At 43.5% G+C, this 13,219-nt stretch overlaps 1 protein-coding gene across 6 annotated transcripts in view; it reads right to left on the bottom strand.

Moving 5' to 3' along the window:
• The window catches only part of LOC132407469 (whirlin-like), a 181,769-nt gene that overhangs the window by 48,049 nt on the left and 120,501 nt on the right, over positions 1-13,219 (bottom strand). For all 6 annotated transcript variants that reach the window (XM_059994050.1, XM_059994048.1, XM_059994049.1 and 3 more), the window contains exons 7-8: positions 10,301-10,513; positions 2,812-3,018 (exon numbers count right to left, since the gene is read on the bottom strand). In XM_059994050.1, the coding sequence (XP_059850033.1) occupies positions 2,812-3,018; positions 10,301-10,513 (420 nt within the window). The remainder of the gene's footprint in view (positions 1-2,811; positions 3,019-10,300; positions 10,514-13,219) is intronic.

The raw sequence follows: 13,219 nt of genomic DNA, 5'->3' as shown, positions 1-13,219 counted from the left end.
ACCTTCTGTTTGTTCCTCTAAGTAATGAATCCCCTATCATTACAGTGTGCCTCTTCTCCCTTTTCCCCTCTGAGTCACAGAGGCAGACTCATCAGAGACCCGACCACCATGACTTTCCTCAGTTAGATCAACCCTTCCCCCAAAAGTATCCAGTGTGATAACCCTGTTATTGAGGGGATAAGCACAGGGGCGTTTCTGCACTAGCTCCTTAACCCCTTTCTCCTTCCTGACTGTTATCCTATCTTCTGTGTCCTGCACCTTGGATGTAACTGCCTCTCTATATGTCCTACCTTTCACCCCTTCAGCTTTCTGAACGATTTAGAGTTCATCCAATTCCAGCTTCAATTCCTTAAAGCAGATTGTTAGAAGCTGCAGTTATGGGGAGAAGGCAGGAGACTGAGGCCGAGAGGGAAAATGGATCAGCCATGATGAAATTGTGGAGCAGACTCGATGGGCCACATGGCCTAATTTTTTTCTTATATCTTATGGTCTAAAATGCTGGAGGATCTCAGACAACATCTACTGAGTGGAAAAAGCAGTCAACATATCAGTCCGCTTGGACCCTTCATCACGACTGGATACCTGTTTCAATATAAAAACCCTTATCTCCCATCCAATACTGCTACCAATCAACTTAAACCCGTTAGTAGCTCATCGACTGCCTTGCTAGGACACTTGATTATTTTATCAGATGGTTCTGTGAAGAGACTGGAGATAATGGGAATATTTTCCTGAGAGGACAGAAAGCTCTGTGAGGAGCTCACAAGAAGAAATTTTGCACAGGATAATAAAGAACCCGTATTTTTATATAACATGTTAATTCCATGTGTGAAATCAACAGGAATTTAACATAAAGGGGTCAATAGAATTTATGATGTGAGATTTAGGATTAGAATGAGTTATTTTCACCTTTATCAAAATCAATAAAAACTGGGCAGTTTCTACAAGTGGAGAAGGATCAAATTGTGTCCAATCCAGTACAATACTATTACCATCACAAATGCAGAGTACAAGCATAGATTATTGGAAAGGATGTGCCATTGCCATGGAGACTGTGTAACACTAATTCATTACATACCAAGTACTATCCTCCATTAATAAATACTTTTTTGCAGTTTCATGGAGAGATTTTGAAATTCCGAATCCTTTAACATCCAGGTATGCAGGCAGTCGGCACTGGGGAGACACCTATTTCCATTCTGCCTTCCAACTTTCCCCTGCTGCATAGAAATTATTCAAAATGTCTGGGGTCTTTTGCAAGTATGATCCCCTTATGAACAAACTTCTGGTCACAAATGTCTATTTCTACTTCTGGGTATCCAGTTGAGAGAAGAGAAATTGTTATAGTAGGCAAAGGAAAATGAAAGGAAAAGTGGGTAGAAATGTAAATAACTTTAAAGGTTACTGCACTGTGACAAGTACTGGAAAGTTTGCCATTGATGGAGAGTGAAGCTGTTTCAATATATTCAGTGGTTACCACTTCTGAAATGTCACACGGAGGCAACTTATTCTGAGAGAATGGAACCAGCAAAGTGCTAAAACTTAAAACATAACATAATACAAAGCATATGCTTTGAGAAACTCAGTTCAGGTAGGAGACACAGTCCGTGTTTCAGATTGGAATGCACAGCCACTAACAAAATTCATGGGATTGCTTATCTGCTGCATCCTTTCAATCAATGAACTTGTCTGATGGGCTAAGAGATCCAAGAAAATTGTTTAAGAACTCAGGCCTGAGGAATGTCTAGGGCAGACAGAGTACTAAAGTGGAGAGGTTCTCTGAAATTACAATATGACTAAAATCATCAATAGGAGATGCCACACAGAACCAAAATATTCACTGCTCAAACACCAGTGAATCAGAACTTCTACAGCTAATGTTTCCTTCACTGAACCATTACTCTGTGTTTATAATGTGAAGCATTCTGACACAGAAAAAGTAAAAGAACCAAGGAACATGCAGCATTCACACAATACATGAGGCAAACAGCAAGCAGAGCCCATTAGAAGTGCACACACTGGAGAGACATGGCACTCAGTTGAACACTGGGGGCAGCAAACATATTGAGCCCCTGGTCACTCCGCAAACCACAGCACTCATGTCACATAGTGGAAAGCTGTACCTCCAGAAGATCTATTAACCACAACAGCCGTTCCTGCAAACATTTGATATCAAAAGAATTAGCACAGAGATATGAGAGATGACCAACGGTAGCAAAGTTCACAATACTGCTGCAAGACCACTCGTGGGGATTTGCCTCTGTATATGTGTGTGTGTGGAACGAAGGGTATCTGACCATGTCTTCCCCACACTTTCTGCAGAATTAGTTCCAAACAAGGTGGGACCACCTGAAGTTGCTTTATACCTCCAACAAACTCAGAGCCCACTATATTAGTCTTCCATGGTGAATATTCTAATTTTCTGTGAAGCAAGATGCTTGTAGATTGAAAACATTATTAGCCAGATGGTTCTGGTAATGAGTGGAAAGCAGTTAAAACACAGTTGGGTGAGAGACAAGCATTGCAGTGACCATCCCAGATTGTAGTGAGTGACTAGTGGTATCGGTGAAGTTGGAACAGAGCTTAGATTGAGCAAACTGTTTCCACAACTCATCCAATAAAGCTTGGTGGATTTTAGTTGCTTTTTAAAGGCAAATTCCAAGTTCTATTTTTCATTGTGCAGATTTCAGACACTCCCAAACTGGACTGGTTATGGCAGGGAATTACCCATAGACTTGATAAAATGTTCCTCTCTGGATCACAAGCAGATGGAGCATGAAACAGTAACATCCTCCCACTGTAAACACTTACCCTGGCAGAACTGAGGGTGGTAGATGTATAGTAACTGCCAGAAGATGAAGCTGTCTCTCCATAGGACAAGGCAGAGTAGGAATCTGTTCCGATGCTAGAGTTCTGTCGAGTTTTCATTGACTCAATCTCACGCCTCAGTACCAAGCTATCGAATCTATCCAAATCCTGAGGAGTAATTATACTTCGGACTTCTGACAGCAGGGAGAACTAACAAACAATAAAGAACACAGCAACATTACAATGTTAAACGCAGAAATTCTGAAGGTGCTGGAAATCTTGAGCAACACACACAAATGCTGTAGGAACTCAGTAGGTCAGACAGCACCTATGGAGGGAAGTAAACAGTTCACAATTTGGGCCTAGAGCCTTCATCAGGACTGGAAGGGATGGAGGAAGAAGCCAGAATAAGAAGGTAGGGGGAGGGGAAGGAGCACAAACTAGAAGATGAGACTATGTGAGGGGCAAGGTGGGTGGGTAATTGAGGGGAATGAAGTAAGAAGCAGGAAAATAAAGGGCTGAAGAAGGAGGAATTTGATAGGAGAGGACAAGAAACCATGGGAGAAAGGAAACCAGAGGGTAGTAATAGGCAGGTGAGGAGAAGAGAAGGGGTGAGAGAGGGAATGGGAATGGAAAAAGAGAGGAGGAAGGGGGATGAAATTTCCAGAAGTTAAAATAATTGACTGATACTCATGCCATTGAGTTGGATACTACCCAGATGGACAGAAGGACCAATTTTACATGTGCCTTTGGTGTAATCACAAGGTGAAACTTACAACATTCAAATTCTTATTACCTGTGTTACATTTTATCCTGTATCGCCTAAGACACCGAGATTGAATGGATGACCAGCCATTTTATCATTCTGGGACAAGTCTCACAATGGACACCTTTGACTTTGTTTCCCCCAATTCATCTCTGTGGATTTCCACAGCAACCCACCCGCATGTGCTTATATCCATGTTTTTAGCAACTCTCTGCCAGTGGCTTGGGTGGGTAGTTGGGTGTCTTGCCTTAAACATGGCTTCTAACAGACTGATTGATCTGGAACCAGGGACAGAGCATCAAAATGCTGCGGCACAAATCTTCAAAGCAAAAAATTCTTTACTTAACCTCTTCAGACTTTTTATTGCAGTCATAAGATTTGCAGCAACTACTTCCTTCTAATCAATACAGACCTTGGGCCAGGGGGAGGGTATGGTTCAGATATCCTATCCTGGTTTGCAGCTGTGTTCACCAGAAACATGTGAACTTGCATCTGACAATTTACTGGAAATACTCAGCACGTCAGGTAGCATCAGCAGGAAGAAGAGGCTTTATATTTTTGGTCAATAAACTGTTAGTTTTCTAATGAAGGGTGTGGAGCTCTCTCCACTGACTGAGTATATCATGTTTCACTTTCGTTCAGATTTCTCTCTTCACCAATGTAGTCACCCTGCTGAGTATGTCCTTAAGAACATAAGACATAGTAGCAGAACTAGGCCATTCAGTTCATTGAGTCTGGTCTGCCATTCCCAGATCCCACTCAACCCCATACTCCTGCCTTCTCACCATATCCTCTGAGACCCTGACCGATTAGGGAACTATCAACCTCTGCTTTAAATATATCCATGGAGATGGCCTCCATTGCAGGCTATGGCAGATCATTCCGCAGATTCACTACTCTCTGGCTAAAAAATTCCTCCTTACCTCTGTTCTAAAAAGGTCACCCCTCAGTTTTGAGGCTGTGCCCTCTAATTCTAGATACCCCCATCATAGGAAACATCCTCTCCACATCCACCCTATCTAGTCCTTTCAACATTAGATAGGTTTCAAAGAGATCTTCTCAAATTCTTCTGTTCCAGTGAATACAAGCCCAAAGCTGCCAAACGTTCATCATAGGTGAACCCCTTCATTCCCGGAATCACAGCCTTTCTAGGATATGGGGCCAAAAACAGTTGACCATACTCCAAGTGTGGCTTGAATGGTGTATTAGGAAGCCTCAGCAGTATCTCCTTGTCTTCATATCGTATTCCACTTGAAATAAATGACAACATTGCATTTGCCTTCTTTACCATGGACTCACCTGTAAATTAACCTTCTGGGAGTCTTACACAAGGACTCCTAATACCCCTTGCAGCTCTGAGGTTAGAATTTTCTCCCAATTAGATAATAGTCTACACTATTACTCCTTCACCAAAATGCACCATACATTTCCCAACACTGTATTCCATCTGCCACTTTTTTGCCCATTCTTCCAATTTATAACATAAGAACATAACATAAGAGATAGGAGCAGGAGTAGGCCAATTGGCCCCTCAAGCCTGCTCCGCCATTCAACAAGATCATGGCTGATTCAATCTTAACTCTAGTTTTCACCGAATCCCACAAGGCAACAGTGCCAACCAACAGGGCACCATGCCGCCCATTTTATTTTATTATTCATCCCACCCAAACCCATGTGAACACCCTGGGGAAAAAAAAAACGATTTGCCAATTGAGGAGAAAAAATCTGGAAAATTCCTCTCCGACCTATCCAGGCTATCGAAAACTGGTCCAGGAGATCACATGGCTGATCTAAACCTAGCCTCATGTCCACTTACCTGCTCGCTCAGCGTATCCCCTAATGCCATTTTTATCCAGGAAAATGTCTATCTCCGTTTTGAATTTATTGAGTGTAGTAGCTTCCACAGCTCTCTGGGGCAGTAAATTCCACAGCCCCACTACCCTCTGAGTGAAGAAATTTCTCCTCATCTCAATCCTGGAACAGCATCCCCTTATTTTAAGATTATGCCCCCTAGTCCTAGTTTCACTCATCATTGGGAACATTCTCCCTGCATCCACCCGATCAAGCCCCTTCACAATCTTATATGTTTCAATAAGATCGCCTCTCATTCTTCGGAACTCCAATGAGTAGAGTCCCAATCTACTCAACCTCTCATCATACATCAACCCACCCATCCCCGGAATTAACCTAGTGAACCTTCTCTGCACTGCCTCGAGAGCCAGTATGTCCTTTCTTAAATATGGACACCAGAACTGCAGTACTCCAGGTGTGGTCTCACCAATACCCGGTACAACTGCAGTAAGACCTCCCTGTTCTTATACTCCATCCCCCTAGCAATAAAAGTCAGCATTTCATTGGCCTTCTTGACCACCTGCTGCACTTGCATACTAACTTTTTGTGTTTCCTGCACCAGGACCCCCAGATCCCTTTGCACAGAAGCACTTTCCAGTTTCTCTCCATTTAGATAATAACTTGCTCTATTATTTTTCCTGCCAAAGTGCAAGACCTCACACTTGTCAGTATTATATTTCATCTGCCAAATGTCTGCCCAATCACTCAGCCTATCTATGTCCCCCTGCAGGGTTTCAATGTCCTCCGCACTCATTACATTCCCTCCTATCTTTGTGTCATCAGCAAACTTCGATACGTTGCACTTAGTCCCTTTCTCCAAATCATTAATATAGATTGTAAAGAGTTGGGGTCCCAACACTGACCCCTGCGGAACACCACTAGTCACCAACTGCCAGTCTGAGAATAAACCATTTATCCCAACTCTCTGTTTTCTGTTAGAAAGCCAATCCTCCACCCATGCCAGAATATTATCCCCGATCCCATGATTTTTTACTTTAAGTAATAATCTTTGGTGTCGCACCTTGTCAAATGCCTTTTGGAAGTCCAAATACACCACATCCACTGGTTCCCCTTTATCTACCCTATATGTTATGTCCTCAAAGAACTCCAACAAATTTGTCAAACATGACTTCCCTTTTTTAAAGCCATGCTGACTTTGTCCTATTAAGCTATGTTTATCCAAATACCCTGTTACTGTTTCCTTAATTATCGATTCCAACATTTTGCCAACCACAGATGTTAGTCTAACTGGCCTATAATTCCCAGCCTTCTGTCTATTGCCCTTCTAAAATAAAGGAGTTATTTTAGCATTTTTCCAATCTGCCGGGACCATTGCCGAGTCCAGTGAGTTTTGAAAAATTATCACTAATGCATCCACAATCCCGACTGCCACTTCCCTTAAGACCCTAGGATGCAAGCCATCTGGTCCATGGGATTTATCCACATTCAGTCCCATTAATTTGTCTAAGTCCTGTTGCAATCACGTTGTTTCCACAGCACTACCTACCCCTCCACATATCTTTGTATCATCCACAAACTTTGCCTCAAAGACATCAACTTCATTATCTAAACCGTTGACAAACAATATGAAAAGTAGTGATCCCAATATTGACCCTCAGGAACACCACTAGTCACTGGCAGCCAACCAGAAAAAGCCCCATTTATTCCCACTCACTGCCTCCTGCCTGTCAGCCATTCCTCTATCCATGCCAGTATCTTTCCTGTAATGCCATTGGATTTTATATTGTTCAGCAGCCTCACGTGTGACACTTTATCAAATGCCTTTTGAAAATCCAAGTAAATATCATCTACTCTCTTCTTTGTCCACCCTGCTTGTTACTTCCTTGAAGAAGTCTAACAGATTTGTCAGGCAAGATTTTTCTTCACAGAATCCACACTAACTTTGACTTATTTTATCATCAGTCTCCAAGTACTCCAAAACTTCATCGTTAATCATAGACTCCAACACTTACCCAACCACTGAGGTTAGGCTAACTGGTCTATAATTTACTTTTGTTTGTCTTCCTCCCTTCTTAAAGAGTGGAGTGACATTTGCAATCTTCCGTTCATGCCAGAATCAAGTGATTCTTGAAAAATTCATGACCAATGCATCTGTTATCTCTTCAGCAACCTCTCTCATGACTCTGGGATGTAGTCCAGCTGGTCCAGGTGATTTATCCACCTTAAGACCTTTCAGTTTGCCAAGCACTTTTTCCTTTGTAATAGCAATGGCACTCAAACGCCTGCTACCTAACCTCACGGACCCCTGGCACACTGCTAGTGTCTTCCACAGTGAAAATAGATACATGGTACTTATTAAGCTCATCTACCATTGATTTATCCCCCATTACTATCTCACTAGCATCATTTTCCAGTGGCCCAATATCAACCAATGTCATGTTCACTTCTTTCAAATTTTCCAAATTCTCAGCATATGATTCTGAAATCTGGACCATAAGACCGTAAGATTTAGGAACACAATTAGGCCATCTGGCCCATCGAATTTGCTCCACCATTTCATATGGCTAATCCAATTTTCCTCTCTGCCCCAATCTCCTGCCTTCTCCCCATATCCCTTCATGCCCAGACCAATCAAGATTCTATCAACTTCTGCCTTAAATATACATACAGCTGGCCCCCACAGTTGCCTGTGACAAATTCCACAGATTCACCACTCTCTGGCTGAAGAAATTCCACCTTATGTCCATTCTAAAAGGATACCACTCTATTCTGAGGCTGTGTCCGCTGGCCTTAGACTCTCCATCATAGGAAACATCCTCTCCACATCCATTATATCAAGGCCTTTCACTATTCAAAAGGATTCAATGAGGTCACCTCTCATTCTTCTGAATTCCAGTGAATACAGGCCCAGAGTCATCAAACACTCTTCATATGACAACCATCAATCCTGGAGTCATTTTCGTGAACCTCCTTTGAATAGTCACCAGTATAAAGCACTGGTGAGGCCTTGTCTTTATATTCTAATGCTCTTGAAATGAATGCTAATGTTGTATTTGCCTTCCTCACCACAGACTCAAACTAAAAATTAACATTTAGAAATCCTGCACAAGGAATCCAAAGTCCCTTTGCACCTCAGATTTCTGTATTTTCTCTCCATTAAAAAAATAGCCAACCCTTTCATTTTTCTAACAAGTGCATGACCGTACACTTCCTGACACCGTATTCCATCTGCCATTACTATTCCCATTCTCCTAATCTGTTCAAGTCCTTCAGTAACTTTGCCACTTACTTAAAACTACCTGTTCATCCACCTATCTTCATATCATCTGCAAATATTGCAACAAAACCATTAATTCCAGCATCCAAATCATTGACATAGAAAGTAAAAAGAATCACTAATAACACAGACTCCTGTGGAATACCACTAGTCGCAAGCACCAACCAACAGATGCTCGCTTTATTCCCATTCTATGCCTCCTGGCATCAGCCACTGCTTTATCCATGCCGGAATCTATTATATACCCTCTCTTTGACTTTTATGCTGGCTTCTCTTGCCAGCCTCCTTTTTCATCTGTTAACTTTACCACTGGAAAATTACAAGAAGCAAACATCTAATTTGCCAAACATGCTAATGAACAGCACACAGTGGAGGGAACTTTGTAATAGATTATAGCTTTACAAGGCTTAGCTGTTGCTGTAGGATGGAGTGTAGCTAGGGGTACAGATTGCTGTGGGATGGAGGATAACAGGGGGTGTAGATTGCTGTGAAATGGAGAGTAGCTGGGGGTGTAGATTGCTGTGGGATGGAGTGTGGCTGGGTTGTAGATTGCTGTGGGATGGAGTGTGGCTGGGTTGTAGATTGCTGTGGGATGGAGTGTGGCTGGGTTGTAGATTGCTGTGGGATGGAGTGTGGATGGGCGTGTAGATTGCTGTGGGATGGAGTGCAGCTGGGGTTGTAGATTGCTGTGGGGGAGTGTGGCTGGGGGTGCAGATTGCTGTGGGATGGAGTGTGGTTGGGGTGTAGATTGCTGTGGGATGGAGTGTGGCTGGGGTACAGATTGCTGTGGGAGCGAGTGTGGCTGGGGGTGTAGATTGCTGTGTGATGGAGTGTGGCTGGGGGTGTAGATTGATGTGGGATGGAGTGTGGTTGGGGTGCAGATTGATGTGGGATGGAGTGTGGTTGGGGTGTAGATTGCTGTGGGATGGAGTGTAGCTGGGGTGCAGATTGCTGTGGGATGGAGTGTGGTTGGGATGCAGATTGCTGTGGGATGGAGTGTGGCTGTGGTGCAGATTGCTGTGCGAGGGAGTGTGGCTGGGGGTGCAGATTGCCGTGGGATGGAATGTGGTTGTGGTGCAGATTGCTGTGGGATGGAGTGTGGCTGGGGTTGTAGATTGCTGTGGGATGGACCATACCTTCTCTCCCCTTCAGATAAGTCCAATGTGACTTGCAAAGAACTTTGAAACATTTCTATTATAGAAAATAAGTGATGGTACTTTTGATACTAAACCAGTCCCATGAAGTGTGTATTTAAAAATCCATACACCATCCTAGTTTACTTAATAGCTGCCTCATCTGAAGACCTTGTCAATTGACAAATATGACTGTTCACATATCAATCATTATGTATTACAATTTTTCATTGCCTATCATGAGGATTTGGCTTCAGTTACTACTTAGTTGTTTGATATTAAAACCTGTAGGAGGCCATTTTAATATGTATGAGAAAACACTACCCAAATGTTGAAAATTCAGCCAATAATGCAGTAATACATCTTCCAAATGAATATCCACTTTGGTTGACCTACAAGCTCTCAGTTGAAGCAGTAATCAGAGGGATTGATGAGAGAAAATAGGCGAGTCGTGTTTGGAATGTATTTCCCAGGAGAGGGTGTGCTGAATAACAGAGCAGTTACCTTTGCATGGGTATTCAGAAGCTCAAAGAGGGCCATTACCAATGCCTGAACACCTATGTTGCTCTCCGTGTATTCATTAAGATAATAGGCCATCGTGGCTTGCTCCTGCTCATTCAGTAGATGGCGAGCCTGTTCATCCAGCATGGCCCGGGCTTGGTTCACCAAGCTGCTCAGCATGACCTGCGACCCCGCCAGACTCTTGTAAAATATTGGCTGCCATCAATGAGAAAAACAGCAATTTAGTTCAACAACGAAAATCGGTTTCATTTGGCAATTCATCCCATTTGTCCCTTTGTGAAAAGCTCCCTTCAGTGCCACTCACTTTGATGCACCAGGATTCAAACAATTCAAGCAACTTCTTGAGACTTTATGTATTTTTGAGACATTGTTTTTTATGAAGTTCATTTGACACTTGCTCTTTAACACCTACAGCGGGGAGCTTACCAAACCATTCATTATACCACGGGTACGGTAGTTAACACTATAGAACAAATGGTTCTGTGAACTATGTGAAGACTAACTAAACATGGAAAATGCGTGGTCATGTACTTTGATAGTAGAAAAAAATGTGCAGATTATTTTCTAAACAGGGAGAAAATCCAGGAACCTGAGATGCAGACTGACTTGGGAGTCCTTGTGCAGAACACCCTAAAGGTTAACTTGCAGGTTGAGTCAGTGGTGAGGAAGGCAAATGCAATGTTAGCATTCATTTCAAGAGGTCTAGAATACAAAAGCAGGGATGTGATCCTGAGGCTTTATAAGGCACTGTGAGGCCTCACCTTGAGTACTGGGAACAGTTTTGGCCTCTCACCTTAGAAAAGACGTGTTGGCATGGGAGAGGGTCTAGAGGGGGTTTGCAAGGACGATTCCAGGAATGAAAGAGTTATCATATGAGGAACATTTGATGGCTCTGGGTCGCTGGAATTCAAAAGGATGAGGGGGATCTCATTGAAACCTTTCGAATGTTGAAAGGCCTAGACAGACAGACAGACTTTACTGATCCCGAGGGAAAGTGGGTTTCGTTACAGTAGCACCAACCAAGAATAGAGTAGAAATATAGCAATATAAAACCATAAATAATTAATAATAATAAGTATGTTATGCCAAGTGGAAATAAGTCCAGGACCAGCCTATTGGCTCAGGGGGTCTGACACTCCAGGGAGGAGTTGTAAAGTTTGATGGCCACAGGCAGGAATGACTTCCTATGACGCTCAGTGTTGCATCTTGGTGGAATGAGTCTCTGGCTGAATGTACTCCTGTGCCTAACCAGTACATTATGGAGTGGATGGGAGACATTGTCCAAGATGGCATGCAACTTGGACAGCATCCTCTTTTCAGACACCACTGTCAGAGAGTCCAGTTCCACCTCCACAACATCACTGGCCTTGCGAATGAGTTTGTTGATTCTGTTGGTGTCTGCTACCCTCAGCCTGCTGCCCCAACACACAACAGCAAACATGATAGCACTGGCCACCATAGACTGGTAGAACATCCTCAGCATTGTCCGGCAGATGTTAAAGGACCTCAGTCTCCTCAGGAAGTAGAGACGGCTCTGACCCTTCTTGTAGACAGCCTCAGTGTTCTTTGACCAGTCCAGTTTATTGTCAATTCGTATCCCCAAGTATTTGTAATCCTCCACCATGTCCACACTGACCCCTTGGATGGAAACAGGGGTCACCAGTGCCTTAGCCCTCCTCAGGTCCACCACCAGCTCCTTAGTCTTCTTCACAAGAAGCAGCAGATGATTCTGCTTGCACCATGTGACAAAGTTTCCCACCGTAGCCCTGTACTCAGCCTCATCTCCCTTGCTGATGCATCCAACTATGGCAGAGTCATCAGAAAACTTCTGAAGATGACAAGACTCTGTGCAGTGGTTGAAGTCTGAGGTGTAGATGGTGAAGAGAAAGGGAGATAGGACAGTCCCCTGTGGAGCCCCAGTGCTGCTGACCACTCTGTCTGACACACAGTGTTGCAAGCGCACGTACTGTGGTCTGCCAGTCAGGTAATCATGATTGATTATTGATTGATTGAGAAGATGTGGAAAGGATGTTTCCCAGGGTGGGAGAGTCTAGGACAAGAGGGCACTGCCTCAGGATTGAGGGGTGCCCTTTTAAAACAGAGATGCGGAGAATTTTTTTTTAGCCAAAAGGTGGTGAATTTGTGAAATTTCTTGCCACATGCAGCTGTGGTGGCCAGGTCGTTGGGTATATTTGAGGCAGAAATTGATAGGTTCTTGATTGGACATGGCATCAAAGGTTATGGGGAGAAGGCCAGTAACTGGGGTTGAGGAGGAGATTAAAAAAAGGATCAGACATGACTGAATGACGGAGCAGATGTGATGGAGCAGTTAGCCTAATTTTGCTCCTATGTCTTATGGTCTAACCACTAAAGACTCTTGCAAATCTCTACAGATGTTACAGCTACATAGGACCCTGGCCAGACCCCACTTGGAGTACTGTGCACAATTCTGGTTGCCTCACTGTAGGAGGGACATGGAAACCACAGAAAGGGTGCAGAGGAGATTTACAAGAATGTTGCCTGGACTGGTGAGTGTGCCTTATGAGAATAGGTTGAGTGAACTTGGCCTTTTCTCCTTGGAGTGACAGAAGATGAGAGGTGACTTGATAGAGGTGTACAAGATAATGAGAGGTATTGATCGTGTGGATAGTCAGAGGCTTTTCCCCAGGGCTGAACTGGCTAGCATGAGAGGGTGTAGTTTTAAGGTGCTTGGAAGTAGGTACAGAGGAGATGTCAGGCATAGGTTTTTTACGCAGAGAGTGATGAGCACATTGAATGGGCTGCCAGCAGTGGTGGTGGAGGCAGAAACGATAGGGTCTTTTAAGAGACTCATGGATGGCTACATGGAGCTTAGAAAAATAGAGGGCTATGGGTAAAGCCTGGGTAGTTCTAAGTTAGGGA

This window comes from Hypanus sabinus, chromosome 18 (genome assembly GCF_030144855.1).
Source record: "Hypanus sabinus isolate sHypSab1 chromosome 18, sHypSab1.hap1, whole genome shotgun sequence".
NCBI classification, from domain to species: Eukaryota; Metazoa; Chordata; class Chondrichthyes; order Myliobatiformes; family Dasyatidae; genus Hypanus; species Hypanus sabinus.
This window is presented reverse-complemented; position numbering and strand designations above follow the sequence as displayed.